The sequence below is a fragment of the Papio anubis genome, chromosome 16 (genome assembly GCF_008728515.1).
Source record: "Papio anubis isolate 15944 chromosome 16, Panubis1.0, whole genome shotgun sequence".
NCBI classification, from domain to species: Eukaryota; Metazoa; Chordata; class Mammalia; order Primates; family Cercopithecidae; genus Papio; species Papio anubis.
This window is the reverse complement of record NC_044991.1, coordinates 10,639,986-10,667,004: the sequence shown is the minus strand read 5'-3', so window position 1 is coordinate 10,667,004 and position 27,019 is coordinate 10,639,986. Positions and strand designations below refer to the sequence as shown.

Here is a 27,019-nt window from a genome sequence, read left to right as displayed (position 1 = left end):
GAGTGCCTTCCACCTGCGGAAAGGCAGCCGGTGCTCTGCGGACACAGGCTCCCCGCTTCAACGCCCGACACCTCGCAGGCCCACAAGTGTCAGGCCTGCCTTGCTACTCCCCCACACTCCCTCCAGAGGTCCGAGAGCAGGAATCCAGCCAAAGGAACCGCAGGCCTCATCTCAGGACTGTAAAGGGAGTGGGAAGGAATGGTAGAGGCCTGGGGAAGAGGAGAAATCAGCTTCTCTGGCTGGAAGGGGGGCAGCTTTCTCTCCCCCTTCCCTCCCTACAGGCAGCGCGTTCCTCTCCATCCTCCCCTCAAAGCCGCGCCCTAAGCAGTGTGATCCACCCCATGTGGCAGCTCTTGGCCAGCGCCAGCCCTTCCTGAGGCGCCAGCTGTCCTTCTTCCAGCCTAAGAGGCCTGTGGCAGGAGGAGCTGGAACTGGGCTGGGAAGGCCAGGTTCCGTCGCTGTTGCTGGCTGGCTCTGGGAGCTGTGGACACCTCAGCGGTGGAATGGGGCAGCCGGGGAGGGGAACCGGAGAGAAGGACCACAGTCTTACTTTGCAGGCTGTGGAGCTGCCATGTATTAGCTGGTAGTGAGCGGCCTCTTGGTGAGACTTTTGTGTATGTGTGTGTGAAGGCAAGTTTATTAGAAAAGTAAAGAAACCAAAGAATGGCTCGTCCTTACACACAGCAGCCAAGACTTGGAGTTGATGGCTGTCGTCATTGATTCTGCGGACTGGATCCTTCCCCCACCCCTCTTTGGTCAGGAGATGGTGGTCACCTTGATGTCCCACCCAGTGGGGCTCCTGCCGAGGCTGCTGGGACAGGCAGAATCTTCCCTTCTGCTTTCCCAGGTGCCCTCTACTGACTTGCTTTCCAAATCAGCAGCTTGGGAAGGAGACAGTGACCCCAGCCCCTCAACTGGAGATGTAGACAGTACACAGGGTAGGGACTGAAGCTGAATCCACCAAGTGTTTCACATACATCCTTCCCCACCTCTGTCCTTTGCCTCTGCAGGTAAAACAAGTCCCAGTTCTGCCAAGCCCAGCAACTGCGTGATTTCCTGAGCTGCAGGATGGTGGTGGGCAGGACGTGTGGATGTTCGCCTGCCCTGCCCTGTGTCGTGGAGAGCTCAGGTCGCACACTGCACCAGTTTGCACATCAGACTCCAACTGGCCTCCTGCCTTGCAGCCTCTGTCCTGGTCTCAGGGACCCTGGATCCCAAATGAGAGGGTCCGAAGCATCTCAGTTACACGCCTCCACCAGACTGTCGGTGGCTGGGCAGGGGTCAGTGCCACGGCCTCCTTGTTTACATGAAGTGGAAGCTTGACCAGTGTCTGCTCGCCTTTGTGCCCCACCCCCTCCGCTGGTCGCCAGATGGGGTGAGGGCCATTCTTTAAACCTTAATGGGATGGGGTATCTGGGGCAGCCGCAGTGGCTTCTCCTTTCCCAGGCTTCCTGGTGCTTCTGGTTCCCCCCACTGCTCCCCACCCAAGAGACTGATGGAATAAAAGGGAAGAGGGCGGGACCCTGAGCCTGGGATCCTAAATTCCAGTCTTGCTCTAGCCGCCGACCTCCAGGTGTAAGGTGCGGCTGGAACTGCAGGGGCACTGGCTGCAGGGGTCTTCCTGGCCCCGTCCCTGCAGGCTCCTGAACTAGACTTGAATGAGGGGAAGATCCCGCGGCCTCCCCCAGCGAGGGGCAGAATTTGATGCTGCTGTTCTGAGAGCACTCATACTGAGGTCTCTTTCCCTGCCGGTGCCGTCCTGGCAGTCTCAGCGTGAGTGGTCCAGGCCTCCTCGGCTGCTGCCTGCTGCAGACCTATGTGGGGGTCCTTACAGTGCCTTTACCTGGGACTGTTCCTTCCCTCAGTCGGTAAACTTTGGTTTACAGCCAAGGCAGGGAGGGGGCTTGGCTGAGAGGGGATTGGGGGTATGGGAGGCTGGGCCCTGAGGACAGGAGCATTTGCCTTTTTTCCCCCAACTCTAACGGGGCCCTCGGACCCCTTCACCAACCAGGGCTTCCAGGTTACACTTTGGCCAAAGACGGGCCTTTGCCTCCTGCGAGAGTCAGGCCATGTTTAGGAGCCTGTGCCTCGCCAGAGCAGGTCAGCCTAATTGCCATGAGGCTGGGCCGGGAGACCCAGTAAGCAATTCCACTCTGCCCTCCCCACTTGGGTGACTGGAGAGGGCCGAGGAGAGTTTGTGAATGGACCTGGGAGAAATTGCCAAGTCGCAGACTCTGTGAGCCGGCCCTGCGGGCAGGGCGATGGGGAATCCGAGCCCTGTGAAAGAGCCATGTGGCAGTCACCTCTGAACCAAACCGTCATCCTCTTTCTTTCCATCTAAAAAACCCTAGGACACTACCAGCACCTGGGGGAGAGGTACAGATGTCTGCAAGGCAGCTGATGTGAGAGCCAGAAAAGGGGCTGCTCTGGCTGGGCTGCAGGAGCCAGGCACTGCTTCTGAGGAAGCAGGAAGTAGGGACCACATGTGGCGGCCATTGAGGAGACCGATCTCTCTGGCAGTGGGGAGGGGAAGGGAAAAGAAGGGTGAGCCTGTCCCCAGGGTCTTCTCTGTTAATCCCAAGGCTGGCTTCTAGGGCGTGTGGAGAAGGGGCTCTGTCCCACCTCCCTGAGCTTTTATGAAGATGAAATGCTTCTGGGAAGTGCTTCCTTAGGTACCAAGGCCAGGCAGTGTGGCACGAACTCATTCTGGAGGGGAGGGAAGGGAGGGGGGAGGTGGGGTGTGGGGGTGTTACACCTCAGCTCGAGGGGGACACCTTGAAGGTATGGGACATGAGATGTGTAAATTGCAATGGGACAAAGAGATCACTCTCTGGTGTGGAGGGTGGGTGCCTCTGGGGATGAGGAAGGTGGCCTGGGGAAGGGACCGGCCTCCAAGCAAGTTAGCCAAGGGCATCTGTGCCTCCCTTACCAGAAGAGCAGGCCCTGCTTTGTCCCTTTACCCCCTCTAGACCCAAAGCACACCCAGGTCCCTCCCCTGCCCTGACATCTAGTCTGCAAGGATCCCTGATTGGAATCTCCAAGTCACTGCAGCCTTAAGCCAGGCCTTCCTTTCTGCCTCAGTTTCTCCATGTGCCAAGATGGGGTTTTTCACACTTTCTTGGTAGAAATGATGGGGAGACCATACGTTAGAGAGGAAACAAGTTGGCATAGTGGGAAGAGGGCCAGCCACAAGGCAGGAGTGCCCAGGCAGGGTGCCTCTCCCTGCTGGCCCATGTCCTCATCCTTATAGCAGTGTGGACAAGATGGTGTCTGGCCCCACCCACTTCAAAAGGCTTGAGACAGAAACTGTAGTCTGAGATGGCAAGGATCTTGAACTCACAAAATGCAGCTCTTCATGTTTGCCTGTCTGCCTAGGCACCGGCCCACTCTGTTCTGCCTCTTGGCTTGTCAGCTGTGAGTACGCCTGCCCTCTGTTCCAGCACTTGCACATACTTTGTGAAGTAGTCTCTTACTCATCAAATCTCAAGGGGACATCTGGCCCTCCCAGTTGGATGGCAAGTTCAAGGGTGGATCATGCCCTTGGTCCCTGCACAGCAGCTTCCGCAAGGCTGGTTACATTGGAAGGGCTCTAGGAGGAACAGGATAAAGCAGCACTCTCTGGGCTGGGGTCTGGCTTCACTGCCCACCACTGCACACCACCACCAAGCTGCTGTCTCACTTTCTGAGTCAGCTTCTGTAGGGTAAGTGTTCACAGCTGGTGCAGCTCTTTGGGAAGCCTCACCTCCCAGTGAGCTGAGCCCCTGGTGTGGCTGCCACACTTGCTTCTGCCCCATAAGGGCAGGAAGCACAGGACTCCTGGATGGGTCTGGGAGCCTGCCCCTTGTGATTTGGCAAAACTTCCCATCTCCTTAGCTACCTGTCCTTAGGGTATGGTTAATGCTATCTCTAATCCCTCGAGGGCTTTCAAGATAGCCTCTGTTAACATCACTACAATCTGTCTGGGTAGAACTTTATAGAAAGGCTAGGCAAAAAATGAGACCCAGAGATACGGAAGAAACTGGCCAAAGAGGGGAAGTGGGCTATTTCTTTTTTTTAAACTGCTGTATTGCTTTTCTCTTTTTCATATTTGTTGAGCACTTGCTATATGCCAGTCACCGTGCTGGATGCTTTAGTAACATGAAGGTTTCAAACTAAGAAAAGCTGAAGAAAGAGCCCTTTAGAAAGTTAGCAGTTTTACCGTGTATTGGGGGAGTGGGCCTCATAAAGTTGTATGATGAGAGGCACAGGTAATTTTGTTTTGTTTTGTTTTGAGACAGTGTCTTGCTCTGTCGATCACGCTGGAGTGCGGTGGCGCCATCTCGGCTCACTGCAACCTCCACCTCCCGGGTTCAAGTGATTCTTCGGCCTCAGCCTGCCGAGTAGCTGAGCTTACAGGCATGCACCACCACGCCTGGCTAATTTTTGTATTTTTAGTAGAGACAGGGTTTCACTATGTTGGTCAGGCTGATCTCGAACTCCCGGCCTCAGGTGATCTGCCTCCCTCGGCCTTCCAAACTGCTGGGATTACAGGCATGAGCCACCACACCCAGCGTGGCTAAGGTTCATTATCCCCATCTTTCAGATAAGGAGGTACACAGCTCTCCCCAGATCCCACATCACAGAGAATGCAGGTCTGAGCCTGTTCCTTGAGCTCAGGGTCTCGGCAATGGTGATGCTTTGGAGCCGCAGAATTCTCTGTTGGTTACGGGGCTGCCCTGTGCATTATAGTACGTTTAGCAACATCCCTGGCTTCCACCTACTAAATGCCACTAGCACCCCTTCAGATGAGACCACCAAAAATGTCTCCAGATGTTACCACATGTCCCCTGGGGAGGGGGGTAAAAGTGCTCCCATTGAGAGCACTGGCGCTTTTCTTTGCGGTCCTGGCCTGGCGGCCTGCACAGGCCGTTTCTCTGAAGTGTTTCATGCACACTCTGCCCTGGGTACCTTGGATACAGCACTCTGGCCCAGAGAGGTTGGCTGACTTGCCCGAGACGCTGCTTCATGGGAGACGCAGTAGCATCTTTCTGTTCTGGTTATCTTGCTTAGTTCTTTACCACCTTATATTCGTCCTGATGGGTGTCTTTATGTACACACATCTGCCTCACTCCACTCAGCTCCCTGTCAGGTTTCCTGCCAGTCTGTCCCTCTTCCTTCAGGCTCAGCTACTTCCTGCACAGACACTACGACTTCACATACCTGAGTGTGCCCAGCGGTGGACCCACCTCCAAAAGCAGCCAGTGCTGACAGCAGAGAGCCTTCCACACTCAAGTCAGGCCAAGTGGGAATCGCTACCTGACTGTCATGAACACATTCTCAGTGAACATTGACAAAGCCCCCTTAGCAGCTAATTAGCCCTGCCGTGCACTAGGGATGCAATTTCTCATCTGGCGGTGCGCCACACTCCTGCCTCCCTGCCCAAAGGACCCAGTGGCTGCTGCTGATCATCTGCACTGCTGTTCCAGGGGCAGGAGATTTGCTGCAGAACAGGTGGCCCCAGCTCAGTGAGCGGAGCCAGCCCAAGGTTGAGTGAGGAGAAGGGCAAGAAGGGCAGGCACAGCCATGAGGATGTTCTGGGGCTAAGTAACCGGGAGATCAGCCCAGAGACCTTGCACAGTTAGGCAGGCCTGGACTTCTTGCCCTTCCCCTTGCAGCTTCTGCCCTCCCAGCCAGGGACTAAGGAAAGCCCTGCTTCTAGATGCCATGTGCTGCTACCTGGCACGATAGGTACCCATCTGTCCTTGGGGTTCCTGAGCCTGGAGAGCGTGCTCTATAAGCACTGGTGCCTCACTGCCTGGCTCAGCTTTGCAACCACGATATATGCTTAATACCTATTTGTTAAATGATTGAAGACTGCCATTCAGTACAGAGAATGAGCCAGGCGAATAAACAGGAGGTGTCATACAGGTTCTAGAATCGGTCATGATCCTTTCGGTCTCATTCCTGACTTCTAACACCATATATGCCAAATGGGGTACTGCTGTGATTTAATTTCTTAAGGACTGGGTTTATCAAAAGTCCTTCCGGATCTAATCCTTTCCTCTAGGAAGGCTTCTCCTTTCCTCCTGTGTCTTAAGTGCCTGGTCTTCATCTCCTGGGTGGTCCAGACTAGGTGGCACTGGGCCTGCAGGCCTCTGGCTGCTCAAGGATAGCCCTCTCTGTGTGCTTCCTTTCAAAAGCTAGCATAGAAAGGAGGGCCCAGGGTGAGGAAATTTGTCCAAAGTCACCCATTGAGTCGTAGGAAGGGCTAGAATCTGGTTATCTGGACTGTCCTAGAGCACTTTCGCAGTGACAGCCAGCTGGAAACAAGTTTTCATCTAGAAAAATGGCTAGAAGTTAGGGCATTGCCTGCAGTCACTGAAAAGCAGCTTTAGGAGCAGATGTCCACGTACTAGAAGGGCTAGGGCCTGCCATGGAAGCCAGCAAGCATATGGGAGCTGGGGAAGGAAAGGAGCAAAAGGCAAGAACAGGTAGGATGTCCGCGGTGCCCACGGTGCTGTGGGCACAAGCAAGGGGGAAAGAGCCCATCGTGTGCAGAAAACCATGCGTCATGATTCTTATTTCCTGTTGGCAGCTTTGACTCCCTGCCTCATCTCTTCCTGGAATTGTCTTGGAAGTTAGGCCACTGGACAGGGAAAGGTTCGCTGCAGTGCTTGCAGGCCTGCACCCATTTATTCATCCGGTGGATATTTACTGGGTGCCCAGCCTGGGGCTACATGTTGACCGAGGAAGGCATGGTTTTGAGGTGGTGTGCCTGCATGCCGCTTGCTGTGACCTTGGCCAGGGCGCGTGGCAGAGAGAGGACAGGCTTCAGAACAGGCAGGCAAGGGCTGAAATCCTATCTCTGCCACTGAATAGCTAATGACCTCAGCAAGCGATTTCACATCCCTGAACTTTCCTGTTTCCTCATGTGTCAAATGGGGATGATCTCGAGACAACTCTCCACAGTAACCACGCAAAGCACCCAGCACAGGGGCTGACACACACAGCTAGGTGTTGCAGGAGCCTCTGGGGGTGTCACCTCCAGTGGCTTATTTTCCTCTTGTGATCTTCTCTCCTAGATCCTCCCGATGGGTTCCCTGTGAAAATTACCACTTTCATATTGAATCGTTGCCACACAGGGCTAACTGCTCGTTCACCTGAAGGAAGCTACAGAGCTCAAGTTTCTTTTTTTCTTTTTTTTTTTTTTGCTTTTTTAAGATGGTCTCGCTCTGTCACCCAGACTGGAGTGCAGTGGCGTAATCATGGCTTCCTGCAGCCTCGAACTCCTGGGCTCAATGAGTCCCTTGAGATATTCTATCCTCAGCTTCCTGAGTAGCTAGAACTACAGGCTTGCACCAACACTCCTGCCATAATTTTTAATATTTTTTTGTAGAGATGGGATCTCACTATGTTGCCCAAGCTAGTCTTGAACTCCAGGCCTCAAGCGATCCTTCTGCCTTGGCCTCCCAAAGGGTTGGGATTACAAGCATTAGCTACCACACCCGGCCAAGGCCCAGGTTTCCACAGAAAGGGAGAGGAAACCTACCAGAGATGCCATTTCTGAGCCACCCTGCTTGGCAGGGACCTGTGTTCCCCTCATGCAGGTTCATCCTTAGAGGGCTGTGGTTTATCTCGTTGTGCAAAAGTCCCACAACCTTTCTGGGTTGATAGTTTGTGGCAAAATAAACAATTTTAGTTTGTTTGGAGAATCTTTTGTATACAAAATACAAATAAAACCTAAATCAAAGAAACAGAGCATGTCTGGAGAAGCCTGCCAATCCTCCTCCAAGCCACGGGGCTTCCCAAGCCAGGCCTGTACTCCTCATGTAGATTCCACACCCCGTCCTGCTGTCTTTGTCCTTCACACTAGTGACTACAGCCTGGTGGGACGGGGTCTAGGGGCCACAGTCCTGGTCCTGCACTGGTGGCCCTGGGGAGAAGCCTTGGAGAACTTGGAGAAGCCCACGCGGCTGGCAGCATCATGGTGAAAGGCTGACACCTTGTGGCTGGCTGACAGCGTGCGTCCTTCCTCCCCTGGGTCAGCTAGACGGCCAAAGCAGGGATCTGCAAGCTCCTTCTGTAGTCGGCCAAAAAGTGAATACTATAGGCTTTGCAGACATTCAGTGTCTATTGCAGCTACTGTCGTAGCACTGAGGCACCCCTAGACGATACAGAAACAAGCGGATGTGGCCATGTTCCATTGAAACCTTATGAATACTGAAATTTGATCTCATAATTTTCATGTATCACAAAGTAGTAATATTCTTTTAAAATACAAAAACTGGCCAGGCGCGGTGGCTCATGCCTGTGATACCAGCACTTTGGGAGGCCCAGACGGGCAGATCACCTGAGGTCAGGAGTTCGAAACCAGCCTGGCCAACGTGGTGAAACCCTGTCTCTACTAAAAATATGAAAATTAGCCTGGTGTGGTGGCACATGCCTGTAATCCCAGCTACTCGGGAGGCTGAGACATGAGAATTGCTTAAACCCGGGAGGCGGAGGTTGCAGTGAGCTGAGATCATGCCACTGCACTTGCTAGACTCCATCTCAAAAAAAAAAAAAAAAAAAAACAAAAGCAAAAACCAGTCTTAGCTCACAGACCATGCCAAAACAAGGCAGTGGGCTGGATTTGGTCCTCAAGCCCAGGCTTGCTGACCTCTGGCCTAGGACACCTCTCCTTTATGCCTCCGCTCCCAGCATGGACTCTCAACTCTCATGTTTACTTTGTCATTGTTCTGTCAAGAGGAATTCCCTAGTCTCGCTCCTCCAACTAGACCACTGCCATTAAGCCTTCTTCTGAACAGAAATTCTGGAGTTGTTCTCACGCATTTCATGAACTTATATAAGCGCCCATCAGGTGCCCAGCCCTATGCTGAAGTGCCTGCAGAGCCCAGAGGTTTCACCAACTTCTTTTTTTTGGAGATGGGGTCTCTGTTGCCAGGTTGGAGTGCAATGACGTAATCATAACTCACTGCAACCTAAAACCCCTAGGTTCAAGTGATCCTCCCGCCTCAGCCTCCCAAGTAGCTGGGACTATAGGCATGTACCACCCTGCCCAGCTAATTAAAAAAAAAAAAATTAGGGATGGGGTCTTGCTATGTTGCCCAGGCTGGTCTCTAACTCCTGGGCTCAAGTGATCCTCCCACTTCAGCCTCCCAAGTAGCTGGGCTTACAGGCATGAGCCACTGCACCTGCTCAACATTTAATTTTTTCATTCATTTGTTCGTTCATTCATTTGTTCAAATGAACTTGGGAACTTACTGTGTTCCAGGCACTGTGATAAGACAGACCTGGCCTTTACCTTCAAATGTTCAGAACATGGTTAGGAAGATGGACACTGGGAGGCAAGTGTTGTGATGGGAAAGCACAGTGGGTATAGAAGCCCAGAGGATGCACTTAACCTGGGGGTGAAGATCAGGGAAGGCTTCCTGGAGGAGGAAGTAATCTCTGAGCCGACACCGGAGGAGTGAATGAAGGAGGGGACAATGAGGCAAGGCATTCCAGGGAAAGGTCCAGAGCCTAAACAGAACTCTTTTATGAGAATTATGAGAATCACAATTATCGAGGACACAGTGAAAACTCAGATAACTCAAATAATAGGTTTTGCCCGCAAAGCCTTCCTGCCTGGTGGGTGAGACAGTCTACAGCAAGCTGCTCCAAGGATATGGAGAAAAAGGTCCCTCTGGCCCTGTAGGATTGGTTATTACTGAGCCTGGAGTGGGCAAAGTCCAGCGAGTGCTCCTAAGGCGGAGATGGGGCTGCCTTCACCACAAGGGTGCTCAGGAAATCTGCCAGGGGAAGAGAGTTGTGGGCCTGCCTCGGCTGCAGAAGCCCCTCAGAGGAGGAGGAGGGGCTTGAACTGAGCTTTGAAGAACGTATAGACTTGGGGACAGGCAGAGGAAGAGGGGGCATCGTAGGCAGCAGAAACCACATGGAGAAACTCTGCAGGAGAATGGGCATGGCCTGGCTGAGGGGTCCCTGGACAGGAACCAGCCTTCCCTGTGCACCTGTGCCTACGAGTCTCACAATAGCCCCAGCAAGCAGGTGTTATTTTTCTCAATTCTACCAATTAAAAACTGACCTTGGGCAACTGCTTAACTTATCTCTGCCTTACTTTCTTCATCTGTATCTACCTCTGAAGGTTACTATGAGGACTGAATAAACTCATATACAATGCTTGCAGCAGAGGCTGGTACTGGAGCTGGTTTCATGGGTGTGCAACCCATGAACCCCGTGCTTTCATTTTCCACTTAGTCCTGCCTGGCATAGTATGTGGTTTTTAAATTTGAGATGGAGTCTCCCTTTGTTGCCCAGGCTGGAGTGCAGTGGTGCGATCTCAGCTCACTGCAACCTCCACCTCCCAGGTTGAAGCAGTTTTCCTGCCTCAGCCTCCCAAGTAGCTGGGATTACAGGTGCATGCCACCACACCTGGCTAGTTTTTCTATTTTTAGTAGAAATGAGGTTTTGCCATGTTGGCCAGCCTGGTCTTGAATCTCTGACCTCCAGTGATCTGCCCACCTCTGCCTCCCAAATTGCTGGGAGGATTACAGGTGTGAACACTACGCCTGGCCTGGTATGTGGTTTAAAATGTTAGGTTTTATCATTATCTTAGGTGGAGAATAACAAATCTGATTCAATATATTCATTTTAGAAACGAGGAAACTGAAGCTTGGATAGTTTATGTGACTTGCAAAAAGTCAGGCAGCAAACAAGCTGCAGAATGAAGGCTGGAGATGGAGAGATGGAATTCTCATCTTAGAGGCGAAAGTAGGATAATGACCCAGCTGAGCTCGCTGAGTCCCGCAAGCATCGCACGCCCCCAGAGACAACATAAGGAGAGAAGTGCAGACAGACTCCTTTGAAGGAGTTTAGAGAAAAAGCTGGTAGGGAAAAGAGCATGAACAGTTGTAGAGGTAGGAGGAAAGCTGGCTATTTGGGGAAGCAAAGAAAAGATTCTCAGAGTAAAACGTATTGGTGAAGCCATGGAAACAAGGACTGAGAAAGTCTCTTGGATCTTGGCCACAAAAAGGTTATAGATGAGCTTAGAGAAATGCATTTCAGTAGAGTTAGGGCTAGAAGCCAGGTTCAGAGAGAGAAAGAACGAGAGAGCACTTCTGTGGTGGAGATGGCCACAGGTCATTATTTAAGAAGCTAGGATAAGAAAATAGAGAAGAAAAGGAAGGAAGCTATTTGAAGGGAGTGGGAGAAAAGCCAGATCTCAGTTGGGAAGTGGAGGAAGGACCACCAGAGGCGGTAATTTAGCCAGGAAGAGGTGTACTTCTTTCCTTGAGTTTATAGGGGTAAAGAGGATGGAGGCTGAGATACTAAAGACTACGAGGACAACTGTTCATTGAGGGCTAGTTGTCTCCCCAGCTGCACTGTGGGGTTCCCAAGTTAGACATCCGAGAGGCAATATAGCAGCGTGGACAAGAGCTTACTCATTGGAGTCAGACTGCCTAGGTTCAATGTTAGCCCTTCAGTGCCTACATTTTCCTATCTAGAAAATGTGGATAACAATGGTTGTTGTGAAGATTAACTATCCACAATCCACATAAAGCTCTCAGTAAAGTGTCTGACACACAGCAAGTGTCCACCAAAGGGTAGTTATTATTAACCGTAATCCTGGTTCTCTTGCGAGCCTCCTCCTGTGTGTCTAGCATTGGCCAGCACACAGGAGGGGGTCCAGTGTTTGCTGCTTAACCAAGTCGCTTCTCAGGAAGTGTGGTCATAAAAAATGAGATGTGATTTAGAAGGTGAGACAGACGCAAGGGATGTGTTGCACAGTAAATGCTCCCACACATGCAATAAATGCTTAGAAGCACGTCCTCTGTAATCAGCATTCTCTAGAGAGTTTCCCTCCCTCATTGCGCTTGGTCTTTGGCAATGGCTACACCCACTGCCCAAGCGAGCAGTATCAGCTGTCAGCTGTCCCCTTGTCCTTTGGATCAGATTCCTTTATAGGGATCTTCCCATTGTTATAAGCTTCAAGAATTGGAGAATGCTTAACGAACACTTCCAAATTCTTCATAGCTATGAGGGGCCAGTGCAAAGGGCGGAAGTTCTTCTGTGCCACAGAAATTAGAGCTGGAGCAGATCCAGCTCGCTATCCCCCCTTCCCCCAGCTTGTGGGTTGTTGCAGAATCGTTCACAAAAATTCCCATTGCCTTGGAATTTGTCCAAGCCCAGGGCAGGGATCACAACACAACCTCTCAAGGGAAAAAAAGAAGGCCTGTTGCTTGAGATGGCTCAGAGCACTTTTGGTAGCCAGCCAAGGCAGCTATCACTCATGAAATCTGCCTTCCCCTCCAGCAAAAAGCCAACTGTATAGAACACCACATATAGAGCGCTAAGAATAGCACAGCGCTCCAAGAACATAGTGCACTTGGCCTGCATACAAGTGTGCAGGGCTTAACGAGTCTTTTTACTCTGAAAGCTGGGTGGGTTGGAACAAACAAACAGAAAAATATTTTCCCCAAGTAGCATGCAGAGAGGAAATGAAAGCGAGCACAGGAGAGTACCCTGGCATAGCATTCTCTGACCTGGGCTGCTTTTTCAGGGTATGAGTTGATTCCACAGGCACCAAAGCATGCCTGTAAGCCCTACGGTGCAGACACCCTCACCCCATTCATTGGCTCAACATTCACACCAGGCTGAGCAAGCCCCAAAAGTCCTGTCATTGGCCGTGACAAGAATTGAAACCCATCTTCTTCACAATAATTATTTGATTGACAGATTGGCTTCCTTCCTATAAGTATAGAAAGCAAGGGCAGGTTCCATCCAAAGCCACAGTTCTGGGTGATGAGAGCTGTCAGAGCCCAGAAAAGCCCCTGAACCACATCCCACTATTTGTTGGAAGAAGAAACTCATCTGTGGGCCTACTCATAAAAGAGTCTGGGAAGATAGGGTCCTTAACGGTGTCTGGATGTAATACATTATGGGAGGCTTTTACTTTATAACTTTCTATATTGTCTAAAATATAGAATATTATATTGAGTTAAAATAATATTTACTCAATGTAACTTTTTTTTTTTTTTGAGACAGAGTCTTGCTCTGTTGCCCAGGCTAGAGTGCAGTCATGTGGCTCACTGCAGCCTTGAACTCCAGGCTCAAGCAATCCTCGCATCTCAGCCTCCCGAGTAGCTGGGACTATAGGCGCAGGCTGCCATGCCCAACTATTACTTTTCTTTCTTTTTGTAGAAATGGGCTCTGCCTGTGTTGCCCAAGCTAGTCTCAAACTCCTGGCCTCAAGCAGTCCTCCCCGCCTTGGCCTCTCAAAGTGCTAGGATTACAAGTGTGAGCCAATGTGCCTGGCCTCAATGTTACTTTTATGATCAGAAAAACAGCCATCTTATTTGGAAATTATTTTCCTATTCTCAAGGGGACAAATACAAGAAGGTTTCAGGCATTTGCTTTGTCTCTGGGAGGGAAGGCACATTTGCTTTGTCTCTGGGAGGGAAGGCACAATGAGGTGGCACAATGACAAATAGCTGAAGCCTTTATAGACAAAGATTCTAAGAAGAGCAGGCTTTGGCCATCTCTGGATATTCCCATTCTGCTCCCTGCCACCAGACAGCAAATGTTGTAGGTCACCACACATCACCAGTCTCTTGCCTAGCTAACCGTAACTCATTCTTTAGTTCTCCCTGTAGATGTCACTTCTTCCGGGAAGCCATTTCTGTCCCTCTGAGATGGAGTCCCATCTCCCTACCATTTGCTTCCAGGGCAACTTCTCACAGCACTGCACCATGGTTATCTGCTTATCTGCTGGACACCCCTACTAAACTGAGGTCCTTGAAGGAAGAGAGAGTCTATTACTCATCTGTGTAGCCTTTGTAACTCAGTAAAAGTGCCTGACATGCTCACTAAACATTTACGGAATAATTATTTATTTGGGGGGCCTTTACCATCAGAACAATGTGAAGGACACAAAGATGAAAAAGAAACCATCTGCTTCAAGGTACTTACAACTGAAATGTATCAAACAATTACCCAGAAACTCAAGTACCAAGTTAAAATAGGGGTCCAAGCAACCAACTTTGAAGGTTAGGAAGGTTTTAGATTCTGAATGTTTCTCATTCACTGTGTTTTTGAGTTCAGAATCCCCATACTGGAAGGCTAATATGGGTTATGTGCATACAACTGTACGGATTCACGTTCTTACGACCTGTATTAGAATTTGACGCATGATCTTTCTTCTGTCTTTCTTGCATTGGCCCTAGGAATGCATGCCACTTACTCTTAATGGACTTTTATGAAATACCTTGGCTTCATTTGCTGAAAGGCTCTAAGTGTTGAGCATCGTTACTATGTTACAATGGTTGTTTTATTATTAAAGCAGTGCTAGGGAGGTTACACAACAGCTTGGATCAGGAAGCGAAACAAGGGCAGTGATCCCACTGAAGCTACAGGGGATGGGGATTTGGGACGGTAAAATGTTAATTATCCGAGATGGAATGTGGGCTAGAGTCCAGCGTTGTGCTCCTGGAGATCATTTCGGTCCCAAAAGCTCACGGCTGGCACTCTGGCAATGGGTCCTAAGCATCCTGCCCTCCTCTGGCTGAAATGTTGGATTCACTTCGATGAAAGCTGCTCCAGAGAAAGAACCCAGTGGCCACCAGCCAGGAGCACACGTCTTGCTCAGCATCAACTATCCTGGAAGACTTCCAGGAGCTGAAGGGCTGTTCTCTCTGCATGCAATAAATTATTCATTTCTAAGACGATTTGTTCTGTCTCTCTCTTTAGACTTGATTTCTCCTAGTTTTCCAGCTCTTGAGGACTCTCTCCAAAGAATGAGTTGTAGATGGTTGGTCAGGGGTTGTGAGTGGGGGGGGGGGAGGCTTCACATAGAAGGATGGCAGAAATGTCTACTTTAACTTAAAGGGGAGAGGAATGGGTCCTGGGGAGGAGGATGTGGTGGAGGCAATGACAACCTCTCCATAGTAAGTCCTCAAAAAAGTCACTTCCAGAAACTGAAGACTTTTTGAGTTCCAAATGAAAGTTTTTAAGATGCTGGGTTGACTGACAAGTATATCGTCTAAGGTGGAGGCACTAACGCATAATAAAAAGAGTGACGTCTCTGGAGTTTGACCCAGGACCAGATGCCAGGCTCATCAACTACTTTGTATCTGGATGACCTTGGGCAAGTTTTCCAAGCTCTCGCCAGCCTTAATTTCCCATCTATAAAAACTGGATACTGCATTACTCCCAGGTTTAACCAGATAATGTTTGTGAAGAAAGCAGTCCAGTACTTGACACAAAATAGGCATGCAATACATGGGAGTCACTATTATCGTCAACTACTGGCCAAACAACCGGAGTTGACCCCAAATCCCCAGTAAACAATTAACCGTAGCAGAGCGAATCCGGATCTGACGCACCTATTTGCCCAATAAGGTGCCAGGAAATAACACAGTGGAGTCAAACCAATGGTATAAGCTCTTGTTGTTGGACGGGCTTTCTTGCTGTTCCACCAATAGCTTGAAGATTTGACTAGGGAGTGACATCCTGACAGTCCAATGACACACAACCAGCCCACACTCAGCACTTCGGAGGGGATAAATCAAGGAGCCGGCACGTATAGATTCCGTTATAGGGCAGTACTGGATGGAAAGACGAGCTTAGGGAAACAGCGCCGAGGCAAGGCACTAATGAGCTAAAAATAAAAAGAAAAAAGACCATGGTTGCGCCAAGCGAGCTCGGCCGCCATCATGCTCTAGTTTCCCCTGAGTCTCTTTGGGTCCTCGACCGAGGAAGCGGCCTCTGGGATGCTGAGGGGGTGTGTCCCCGCATGATTGGCTCAGGCAGCTCAGCCAATCCTAGCTCGTTAAACGGGAAGCACTTAACCAATGAGGGGCTAAGGCAGCAACGAGGAATTGGAGGGGCGGAACGACAGCTTGACGGGCACAAAAGCCAGCCAGTGAGAGCCGGAAGCATCCTCCCTGCGGCCAATGGAGTGGGGCTCTGGGCGGGCCCCCGAGTGTTTGTGTTGTGGTTTTGGGGGAGGGATGCGGAGGGGAAAGTTTGTTTATTTTGTTTTTAGTTTCTGGGGTCCCCGTGCCTCTGCAAGGCGAAACGGGAGGGAGTGACCCCCGCGACCCTCAGTCCCCCTACGACGTCGCCTCCATAGTCTGCGGAGAAGCGAGGACTGCGCGCCTCGCTTCACAGCGGAACGCCGCGTACTTGGAGCCGGCACGGCTCGGGGGTGAGTGAGGTGCGGCGGCCGCGCCGTCCTTCCCCTCCCCCGCGCCCTGCCAGGACGGAGCTGGGCGGCCGGGGGTCGGCGAGGACGCCCCCGGGGGCGCGCGGCGCGGCCCGGGGCGGTGAGCGGAGGCGCGGCGTGTGCGTGTCCTCGCGAGGGAGCGCGCGTGGGGTGGGGAGCGGGCCGGGGAGGGGGCGTGAGCGCGCGCGGGGCCGGTGTGGCCGGCGGCGCTGAGCGCGCGCTCCACGGGAGCGGGAGCCGCCGAGATTTGAGTCGAGGGGCCGGGAGGGATTCGGGGCGACGTCCGGCGCGCGGGCCGGAGCGCCCCGAACGGCCGGGGAGGCACGGGCGGGCGCGCGCGCGGCTCCGGGCGTCACGCGCCAGCAGGTGTGAGCTGGGGGAGGGCTTCCGGGTGGGCTGGCCCGGCCGAGTAGAGTTCGCTTCCCGTCTCCTGGGGGCCCCGGCGCGGGTGCACCCTCCCGGCCCGCGGAGGCGCGTTCGTCCATGGCTGTCAGTGGCAGAGGGAGGCGTCAGGCCTCGGAGCCTCGGGTCCCTGCGCAACGTCCCGGCCTGTGTGCAGGACCTGCGTGACAGGGTGAATGCGTTACACACCCCTCCCCAGGGCCCTGCGTGTGCGGCCACCTGGGGAGGCGGCTCAGACTCTGGACAAGGAAACGAGGGGCACTGGAAGTGGTTTTACACCTTCCCCTGCCCGGTGCCCTTCAGTTCCAGACTACTGGGTTTATTCAGCTGTAGAGGCTAAAGATCATCCGATCCAGTGAGACACACTGTAGTGGTTAAAGACGTCCAGTAACGGTCACCTCTAGTCAAGCGCCTTAAGGACCAGCTTATTCTGAATTCTTTGGAATTCAGGTTACCAGCCTGCGACTTTAAGTTCGTGCTTCCTCATGTGTTTTGGCTGTGTTATTACTTTTTAGCATCAGTGCTAGAGATTGAACGAGAGGATGGTGAATTTCAAGTTGGTCATTTGTATTATAATTTAAGCGAAATTATGCAAAATTGGCCAAAGACTTCTTCATAGTGAATAAAACTTTAGTGCCCCCACCAACAGTTAAGTATATATAGAAAGTGTGTAGAAATGATACACATTAGCATTTTGTGAAAGTTTACTAATAGAGGTTACTTTCTTCGCTGTGGGAGATGTCAGTAGTATTAAGATTTCTCTTGATTTGGAGACTCATCAGTGATCTTCGCTTTGAAACTACAGAAGTGTTTTGGGTAGTGTGTAAATGACTCTTGTAGAGCGGAACTTTTAGCACGTTGTCTCTACAGCGTGTGGCATTGCTGTAGGCAGGTAGTGGGAGGGCTATGAATGTAGTGTCCACTTGCACGAAGGCACACTCACCAATATCCAGAACACAAATCAGACTGCCTTGTCCCACGTGGGACGTGGTGATGATGATGATGATAATACCTTTATATTTTCTTAGTTCTTGACTATTATTAAGTGCTTATCCCAAACACCATTATTTGAGCAGAGTAGTTTCTGATAGAAATTCTGAAGCTGCTTTTCTGTGGTAACATATAAATGTCATGCCCTTGAAAAAAATTTCCCTCATTCAAATGGAAGCACTTAAAAATGTTTTAAAGTCAGAGCAATGCTACTTGTTGAATTGGCAGTAATCATATTAGCTAACATGTGTCGCATGCTTACTGTATGCCAGCCTTTTTACATTTTTTCCCTCTAATTCTTACCCCAAGTTTGTGGGGTAGGTATCATTACTATTCTATGAAAGAGAAAAGGCATCTCCGAGAGCCACACAGCTATGCATTTCAAGGGCATAGGTTCAGTCTCACGTCTCTCTGGTTTGAGAGCCAACGCGTGTTTCATTTTGCCTCCTTCCTGAATTATCAGAGGGAGAAAGGGCGCTGAAAAGTAGAGAGGACTAGAAAAGGAGAATACCACTGATGATTAGGTTGCCCATACCTAAGAATTTAAATTAAGCTGGGCGCAGTGACTCATGCCTGTAATCCCAGCACTTTGGGAGACTGAGGCGGGTGGATCACTTGAGGTCAGGAGTTCGAGACCAACGTGGCCAACATGGTGAAACCCCATCTCTACTAAAAATACAAACAATTAGCCGGATGTGGTGGTGGGCGCCTGTAATTCCAGCTACTGAGGAAGCTGAGGCAGGAGAATCGCTTGAACCCAGGAGGCGGAGGTTGCAGGGAGCCGAGATCATGCCATTGCCCTCTAACCTGGGCAACAAGAGCGAAATTCAGTCTCAAAAAAAAAAAAAGTTTAAGCTCATTCTTGGCTTTTAGAAATTAATAACATTTTTGCAAAAGTACATCTTATTTCTTCCCTGTTTAATTTTTATAAAGATTGTAAAAATACATTTTAGTTCAGAGTTCAAGGCTTTCAGAGCCCTCGGTGCAGATCTCTGCTCCAGTCCCGGGCTATTGTGATAAATTGTGTGCTCTTCCAAGGACTAAGTGTTATTCATTTTTCTATCCAGCATAGTGCTTGGCACATAGTGGGAAAACAGAAAATGTTAGTTGACTAACATCTGATTCTAAGAAGCAGAATCAAAGTGTAGATTTTGGATTCGTTTTAGTCGTTGAATTATGCAGTTTTAGATTAACAGGACGATAAGAACATGACTAGTTCATGTGCAAAATGTGTGTTTTGAAAAAATACTTAAATGGAGCAACTCATGGGATCTTGGAAAATTCCGCCAGTTTGCTGGATCTCTCCATTCTGCTATCATGTTTGAGCTACTGTTCCTCTCACTTCCAGAGTTCTGAAAGAGCAGTCTATGCTGGCTACTGCCCTTCCTTCACGTCTTCACTACTCGGTCATTCTTTAAACTTTTGCAACCAGATTGTTCCAAGGTTGCCAATTACCTAGTGGGTAAATTTCCCACACTGGCCGGGCGCAGTGGCTCACGCCTGTAATCCCGGCACTTTGGGAGGCCGAGGTGGGCGGATCAGGAGGTCAGGAGATCAAGACCATCCTGGCCAATATGGTGAAACCCCGTCTCTACTAAAAATACAAAAAAAATTAGCCGGGTGGGGTGGCGCATACCTGTAGTCCCAGTTACTCAGGAGCCTGACGCAGGAGAATTGCTTGAACCAAGGAGGCGGAGGCTGCAGTGACCGAGATCGCACCACTGCACTCTAGCCTGGGCGACAAAGCGAGACTACGTCTCAAAAAAAAATTTTTTTCCAAAACTCTCTTTTCAGGTTTCATCCTTTTCTGTCTCCCTGCAGCAGCCAATCCTTTTTGACAACCCCTATCCCTTTAAAAACTTTTTAAAAAATAACATACAGTAATATTGACTTTTTATGTGTGTTTACAGTTCTGTGAATGTTCACATATGAATGCACACAGTCAGGATCAGAACGGTTCCATCACTCCAAAAAAAAACTCCCTTGTCCCATCCCTTTGGATCACAGCTTTCTCCTTCCTTCCTTCCTTCCTTCCTTCCTTCCTTCCTTCCTTCCTTCCATCCATCTATCTTTCTTGTCTTTCTTTCTTGTCTTTCTGATGGAGTTTCGCTCTGTCGCCCAGGCTGGAGTGAAGTGGCATGATCTCAGCTCACCACAACCTCCGCCACCCTTCGCCGCCACAACTTCACTGGGTTCAAGCGATTCTCCTGCCTCAGCCTCCCAAGTACCTGGGATTATAGGCGTGCATCACCACGCCCAGCTAATTTTTGTATTTTTAGTAGAGACAGAGTTTTGCCATGTTGGCCAGGCCGGTCTTGAACTCCTGACCTTAGGGATTTCACCATGTTGACCAGGCTTGTCTTGAACTCCCACCTTGGCCTCCCAAAGTGCTAGGACAGGGGTGAGGCACCGTGCCCAGTCAGCTTTCTTAACGCTCTGCCTTTTCTGACATTTTTCTGACATCGTACTGTCCTTCTTTTTACCTTTTGGGGCATCATTCCTTTCCTGACTTCTATCGCAGAGAGAAACACTAAGGTCATTTACTAAGGGCTCCTTTTATTGTTTTATTTTTCTCTTTTTCTAATCCTCATAAGTGTTATTTATGAGACTTAACTATCACCTCTGTATATGCTAGCCTACATATCCATGCCTCACCTTTCTTCCATACTCCAAAACAAAATCCATATTTACCTGCTGGCGTTCTTTTTGTTTTGTTTTTGAGACAGTCTCGCTCCGTTGCTTAGGCTAGAGTGCAGTGGTGTAATTTCGGCTCACTGCAACCTCTGCCTTCCGGGTTCAAGCGATTCTCCTACCTTAGCCTCCCAAGTAGCTGGGATTGCTGGTGTACACCACCACATCTGGCTAATTTTTGTATTATTAGTAGAGACAGGGTTTCACCATGTTGACCAGGCTGGTCTCGAACTCCTGACCTCAAGTGATCTGCCCGCCTCAGTCTCCCAAAGTGCTGAGATTACAGGCATGAGCCACTGTGCCCGGCTGGCATTCTTTGCTACTTCTTCGTACTCAGTATGTTGAAAGTCAAGTAATGCCTCCCATTAGTATTAGTTTCTGTTAGTTATTGTTAGTTTCTATTAGTTATTATTAGTGTTTTTCAGTGATGCCATCATCCTCTCAAGTTTGCAACCCTGGAGCATTTGGAGGGCCATATAGTAAACTCTTGTTATTTCAGACCTGGAATCCTGCTACTCAGTTATGATACTGGCTGCTGCCCCTTTGCTGCCAAGCCAGCCCGGATTCAGTGACCTGAGAGGAGCACAGGTAGCTGGAGCACTTAGAATCCCTTTAGGATTGTACCACTTCCTTGTGGTCAAAACCCTTTTATGACTTCCCATTACACTCGGGCCGGTTTGGAATTTTGCTTTTTTGTTTGTTTGTTTTTGAGATGGAGTCTAGCTCTGTCGCCTAGGCTGGAGTGTAATGGCGCGATCTCGGCTCACTGCAACCTCCGCCTCCCAGTTTCAAGGAATTCTTCTGCCTCAGCCTCCCGAGGAGCTGGGACTACAGGCGCATGCCAACACGCCCGGCTAATTTTTGTATTTTCAGTAGAGACGAGGTTTCACCATTTTTGGCTAGGATGGTTTCGATCTCTTGACCTCATGATCCGCGCGCCTCAGTCTCCCAATGTGCTAGGATTACAGGCATGAGCCACCGCACCCGGCTGGGATTTTACTTTTTATCCTATGAGGCTTGTGTGTTCTGGCCTCTCCAACCTGCCCTCACTTCTTTTATACCCCGCCCTCCTCTCTGACCATCTTAACTGCAAGGTCCTTCTTTCAGTTCCTCAAATTGCCCAAGCCTTTTCCGGCCTTAAGGTTTTTGTCTTTGTATACACCTGCACTAATCTCTTGGCTTGGGCTGTCCTTCCTCTGCTCCCCACTAGCCTTCACCCAGCTAACTTCAGGTTCAGATTAAATTGCCACTTCAGAAAGGCTCTCCTTTATGCTCTCGTCCCACTGCCCCCATCCACCCTCAGTTAAGACTGTCAGAGCTCCTGTTATTTTTCCACAATTCATGATTCAGGACCATGTCTGTTTTGTTCACTGTATCTCCAGAGCCTGGCCAAGTGTCAGGCATACAGCAGACTTCCAGTAAATATTTGTAGGCTGTGTTGTAAGTCTGGTCTTTTGCTTTTGTTATTTATTGCTATCCTGTAGGTTTTTTTTTGTTTTTTTGTTTTTTTTGAGATAGAGTCTCGCTCTGTTGCCCAGGCTGGAGTGCAGTGGCACGATCTGGGCTCATTGCAACCTCTGCCTCCTGGGTTCAAGCAATTCTTCTGCCTCAGCCTCTCAAGTAGCTGACTACAGGTGCGTGCCACCACACCTGGCTAATTTTTGTATTTTTAGTAGAGACGGGGTTTCACCATGTTGGCCAGGCTGGTCTTGAACTCCTGACCTCATGATCCGCCTGCCTTGGCCTCCCAAAGTGCTGGGATTACAGGCGTGAGCCACCACACCCGGCCTATCCTGTAGTTTCTTTTTTGTTTTGTTTTCTTTTGTTTGAGACGGAGTCTCGCTCTGTCGCCCAGGCTGGAGTACAGTGGCCCGATCTCAGCTCACTGCAACCTCCCCCTCCCGAGTTCAAGCAATTCTCCTGCCTCAGCCTCCCGCCTAGCTGGGACTACAGGCACCCACCACCATGCCCGGCTAATTTTTTTTGTATTTTTATTAGAGACAGGGTTTAACCATATTAGCCAGGCTGGTCTTGAACTCCTGACCTTGTGATCCACCTGCTTCGACCTCCCAAAGTGCTGGGATTACAGGCGTGAGCCACCGCGCCCAGCCTATCCTGCGGTTTCTAGTAGCCTTGCCTACCTCCTCCCCGTCTCCTCTGGGACTTGATCTTACTGTTGGAAGTCCTGCCACAGTGAGATAGATTCCAGAATTGCTGAAGAGGACCCCAGTCCTGTTCTGAATTGTACCTCTGCCTGGAAGCCCTTATCACTAAGCCATACTTGATCTAAAGTAAACTGCGCTGAGCTCACTAAGTCCCACAAGCATTGCACCTTGGTTGATCAGGCTGGGGTCAGCACTTGCAGCTGTTATTCTTCCGGTATTTCAACCTGCTCTTGATTTCTTCCTCCTCCCTCCACCCAGCATGGGCCTTCTAAAGACCTTGTATACTTTCCAGCCAAGCCTGCTCACCCTTTGACATTTTGCAGCCTGTTGACATTAACAACTGCCTCCAGTGTCTCACCCCTGCAGATTGCCCCCACACTGATCTTCCTGAAACAGCGCTTTGTTTGTGTTTCCTGCTCCCTCCCAAATCGACCACAGGCACTAAAGTTTGAAAGCCTTCAATGGTGTTTCATTGCCTAGAGGGTTTAAATGCTTTAGCTTGTTATTTGAAGTTTTTGGACTAGCACTGTCCAATAGAAATAGAATGCAAGCCACAAATATGAGCCACATTTGTATAGATTTTCTAGTAGCCACATTAAAAAAGTAGAAAGGGGTGAAATTGATTTTTATAGCATTTTATTGACTTCAGTATATCCAAAATATCATTTAAATAGGTAATTAGTAAAAAAATTATTAATGAGATACTTTGCATTCTTTTTTCTAGTTAAGCCTTTGAAATCTGGAGTGTATTTTTTGCTCATATACATCTCAGTTCAGAGTAACCACATTTCAAGCGCTCAGTAGCCACATGTGGCTAGTGGCTACCATGTTGGACAGCACAACTCTAAACCATGCTTTCCACATAGTTGAAGAGCCATACCTGGGTAATTCCAGCCACTGGCCTTTTGGTTACTATTCCCCTCACCTAGAACCAGCTTACTTATTCAAATGTGCCAAGCTTCCTTGCCAAGAAACACAAGGGGACCCCAAGATCAAAGGGGACCCCAAGATTAAAATTTAAGTTCTCATCATATTCTCTGAAAACTTTTAACAATGTTTTGGGTATCATTGTTTTTTCATATAGTGATTACTTACAGTATTTACCAATTTACATTATAATCAGAGGTAATACTACAATATTTAACAACAGATGGACCCATAAGAATGGGTGTCTGATGAGTTAGAATTGATGCCAGCTGTACACCGCCTCGGTGTTCTCATTTGTGTGTACCTGCTTAATAGCAACGCTGTGTATTATTTTGTTTTGTTTTGTTTGAGGCAGGGTCTCACTCTGTCACCCAGGCTGGAGTGCAGTGGTGCAAACATGGCTCATTGCAGCCTCCATCTCCTGGGCTCAAGCAGTCCTCCCACCTCAGCCTCCTGAACAGCTGGGACTACAGACATGCACCTCCACACCTGCCTCATGTTTTATAGAGACGAGGTCTCACTATGTTGCCCAGGCTGGTCTCAATCTCCCAGGCTCAAGCAATCTGCCTGCCTTAGCCTCCCAAAGTGCTGGGATTACAGGTGTGAGCCACCGTGCCCGGCCTGTGTATTGTTGACTTCCCGATAAGACTGAGTTTCTTGAAAGCAGGCATTTATCTTACCCCCTTTGCATCCCTAGAACAGTTTCTGACCAGACCTATAGTAGGCAGTGTGTAAATGTTTTAAATAAATGAACAAATGTTACCTTCTATTCCTTTTATTGTTTTTATGTGCTATTCTTTGTCTTTCCAGTTAGAAACTGATATGTAAGTCCTTTGAGGACAGAGATCATGAATTATGAAGGAGTATATGTCATATTTGCTTGATTGTCTTCATAGGAGCATTTCACTATCCTCCGAATGCCAGTTTGTGCTTTCTTTTTCCCCCAAACCACCTTATTGAGGTATGATTGACATACTAAAAGCTTTAGGTACTTAACGTATACCACTCGATGTGTTTGGAGTAGATTTTCTTTTAACAAAATAGCAATGTTTAGATATTGTTATGGATTTTCAGGTTGGGTCATTAATGAAGTTTGACAGTCTTAATGAGACTGACTTTCTTTGTGGTTTATAAACAGGCTCCGAAAGCAGCTTCAAAAGTAGAGCTCCAAAATAGTTCCATAATTATTATAATTAATGCAAGTCTTCCAGAATTGGGGCAGAGTTGGAGAGTCTCTGAATTAGGAGTCAAAAGTCCTGGATTCATTTGTATTGCTGACATTTGCTTGAGTGCATACTGGGTGCCAAGCACAGGAATGACTGAGAATTCAAAAAATACAGTATGAAAAAAAAAACAAACCCCTTTAACACAAAGGTGAAATGATTAATTCTTCCGAGGAAGATTTAATTTCTCTCTGTTCTCTTAGACTTTACTCATTTCTGACATAGACTACATTATATCATGTTTATTAGTCTGCCTCTCCTGCTAGATTGCACATTTCTTAAGTGAGAGTATTGTAGTCGTCTTTGCATCCGTAGACACATACTGTACTGTCTGTCATATCGTAGACACTCAAATGTTTGTTAAATAAATAACTGGAAGTAAGTTACTTAGCTTTGCAGAGCCTTAGTTTTTTCTTTGGCAAGAAGGAACTTCTCTGCTTCAGAGAATTGTTGAAACTGTAGTGAGAATAATCTTAAAACTACAGATTTGTTCTGTATATATCTTAATTTAAAACATTTACTTAAAAAACAAGTGTAAATCTGATCATATTTCTCCCCTGCTTAAACCTGTTAATAAGGCTGGCTGCACCGGCTCGCACCCGTGATCCCCGCCCTTTGGGAAGCTGAGGCGGGCCAATATCTTGAGCTCAGGAGTTCAAGACCAGCCTGGGCAACACAGCAAAACCCTGTCTCTACAAAACATACAAAAATTAGCTGGGCGTGGTGGTGCCTGCCTATAGTCCCAGCTACTCGGGAGGCTGAGGTGGGAGGACAGCTGCAGCCTGGGGGTGGAGGTTGCAATGAGCCGCGATTGTGCCACCACACTCCAGTGTGGGTGACAGAGTGAGACCCTGTCCCAAAAACAAAAACGAAACTGTCAATGAGGCCTAAAGTACCCTGATAAGAACCTGAATTCGTGTTCTTGCCTTTTTCACTGACTGCCCAGTGAAGTTTCTGCTAACGTCCCCTGCCTCTTTTCTTGCCGTCTTCCCCCTTGCTGACTGTACTCTCACCATACTGACCGTCTTCAAGTTCCTGAAATGTATGTTCTTCCCTACCCAAGGTCCCTTCCTTGAGCATGCTATTCCCACAGCTGGAAGCCCCCAGGCCCAACCTTAGTTGATGCCTCTTCAATCCTGAGCTCAGTGTGTGTGTCACTTCTTTAATGACTTCCTAATCACCCTGCCCCACATTAGAAGATATCAATTGTATAATTATTTAATTTGTATATTCTATTTCCCCTTCTGGAAAATAGCTACATGAATAAAAATACTCTTTTATTCACATTTGTGTCACTAGCATCTAGCACTATGAGTTGCACATAGTAGATCCTCAATAAATATTTTTTCAAATGAAGTTAAGAAAGAAAGAATTTAAAATGGAATTCTAAAATACCTCATTGTAGGCAAAGCTTGGTGGCTCATGCATGTAATGCCAGCACTTTGGGAGTCCTAGGCAGGCAGGTCACTTGAGTCCAGGAGTTCGAGACCAGCCTGGGTGATGCGGTGAAACCCATCTCTACAAAAAAAAAAAAAAAAACAAAAACAAAAACAACAACAACAAAAAAACCCAATTAGCTGGTTGTGGTAGTGCGCACCAGTAGTCCCAGCTACTTGGGAGGCTGATACAGGACGATTGCTTAAGCCTGGGAGGCAGAGGTTGCAGTGAGCTAAGATTGCACCATTGAGCTCCAGCCTGGGTGACAGAACAAGATTCCGTCTCCAAAAAAAGAAAAGAAATATGCTTGGGCTTGACATGATGACACTCTCACTAAACATTTGAATGCATAGACATGCTGAATGCTGTGCTAGGAGCTCGGAATACAGAGGTGGGGTGAAAGGAGATCTTTGTTCCCAAGGAATGCACAGCCAGGTGGGTGAGACAGATGTGGACACCGATGAGTGCCATTTAGTGTAATAAGTGCTGTGATAGACAGTACAAGGGGTGCAGCGGGGATGAAAAGGAGGGTCATCAACACGATGGAGAGGTTGAGAAAGCCTTCCCAGGGAAGGTGACACTTGCACTAAGTTGTGGAGGTAAAGGCCATTTCAGGCAGAGAGAACAGCCTGTGCAGAGGCATGAGGGAACGTTTTTAGTGTGTGGAGAAGATGACCCGCACAGAGGTATGCTTTACAAGGCTGGCACTAGGGTACAGGGTTAACAGCTGACTTACAGTTGAACCGTGATATGTCAGACTCAGCCTCTTACACTCCACTGCAGTTTAGGACGGGAAATGACCTTAGAATAATGATCTGACCCTGTATATTAGGATTCGTAAAGGCATAGAGTACCATTCAGAGAAGATAATCATAAACCACAATGGCACTTGTCACTTCTAGTTAATATACTTGCTTCAGTGGTGTACCTGCAACCATGCAAATGATGTTAGGTGGAATTAGAAAGTGGTGACTCATTTAAGC

At 49.0% G+C, this 27,019-nt stretch overlaps 2 protein-coding genes across 11 annotated transcripts in view; both read left to right on the top strand.

The window, feature by feature from the left end:
* FAM83F (family with sequence similarity 83 member F) overlaps positions 1–1,323 on the top strand; it is a 34,887-nt gene extending 33,564 nt beyond the window's left edge. Inside the window, exon 5 of the mRNA XM_003905574.4 lies at positions 1,011–1,323. Coding sequence (XP_003905623.2) covers positions 1,011–1,060 — 50 coding nt within the window. The 3' untranslated portion in view covers positions 1,061–1,323. The remainder of the gene's footprint in view (positions 1–1,010) is intronic.
* Positions 1,324–13,253: 11,930 nt separating this feature from the next.
* The window catches only part of TNRC6B (trinucleotide repeat containing adaptor 6B), a 298,093-nt gene continuing 284,327 nt past the window's right edge, over positions 13,254–27,019 (top strand). For 3 of the 10 annotated variants that reach the window (XM_031656275.1, XM_031656270.1, XM_031656269.1), the window contains exon 1: positions 13,255–16,183. The gene's annotated coding sequence lies outside the window, so the exon portion shown is untranslated. Of the gene's footprint in view, positions 16,193–27,019 lie in introns of all 10 variants that reach the window. The other 7 variants (XM_031656276.1, XM_031656268.1, XM_031656273.1 and 4 more) reach the window with 5 other exon arrangements.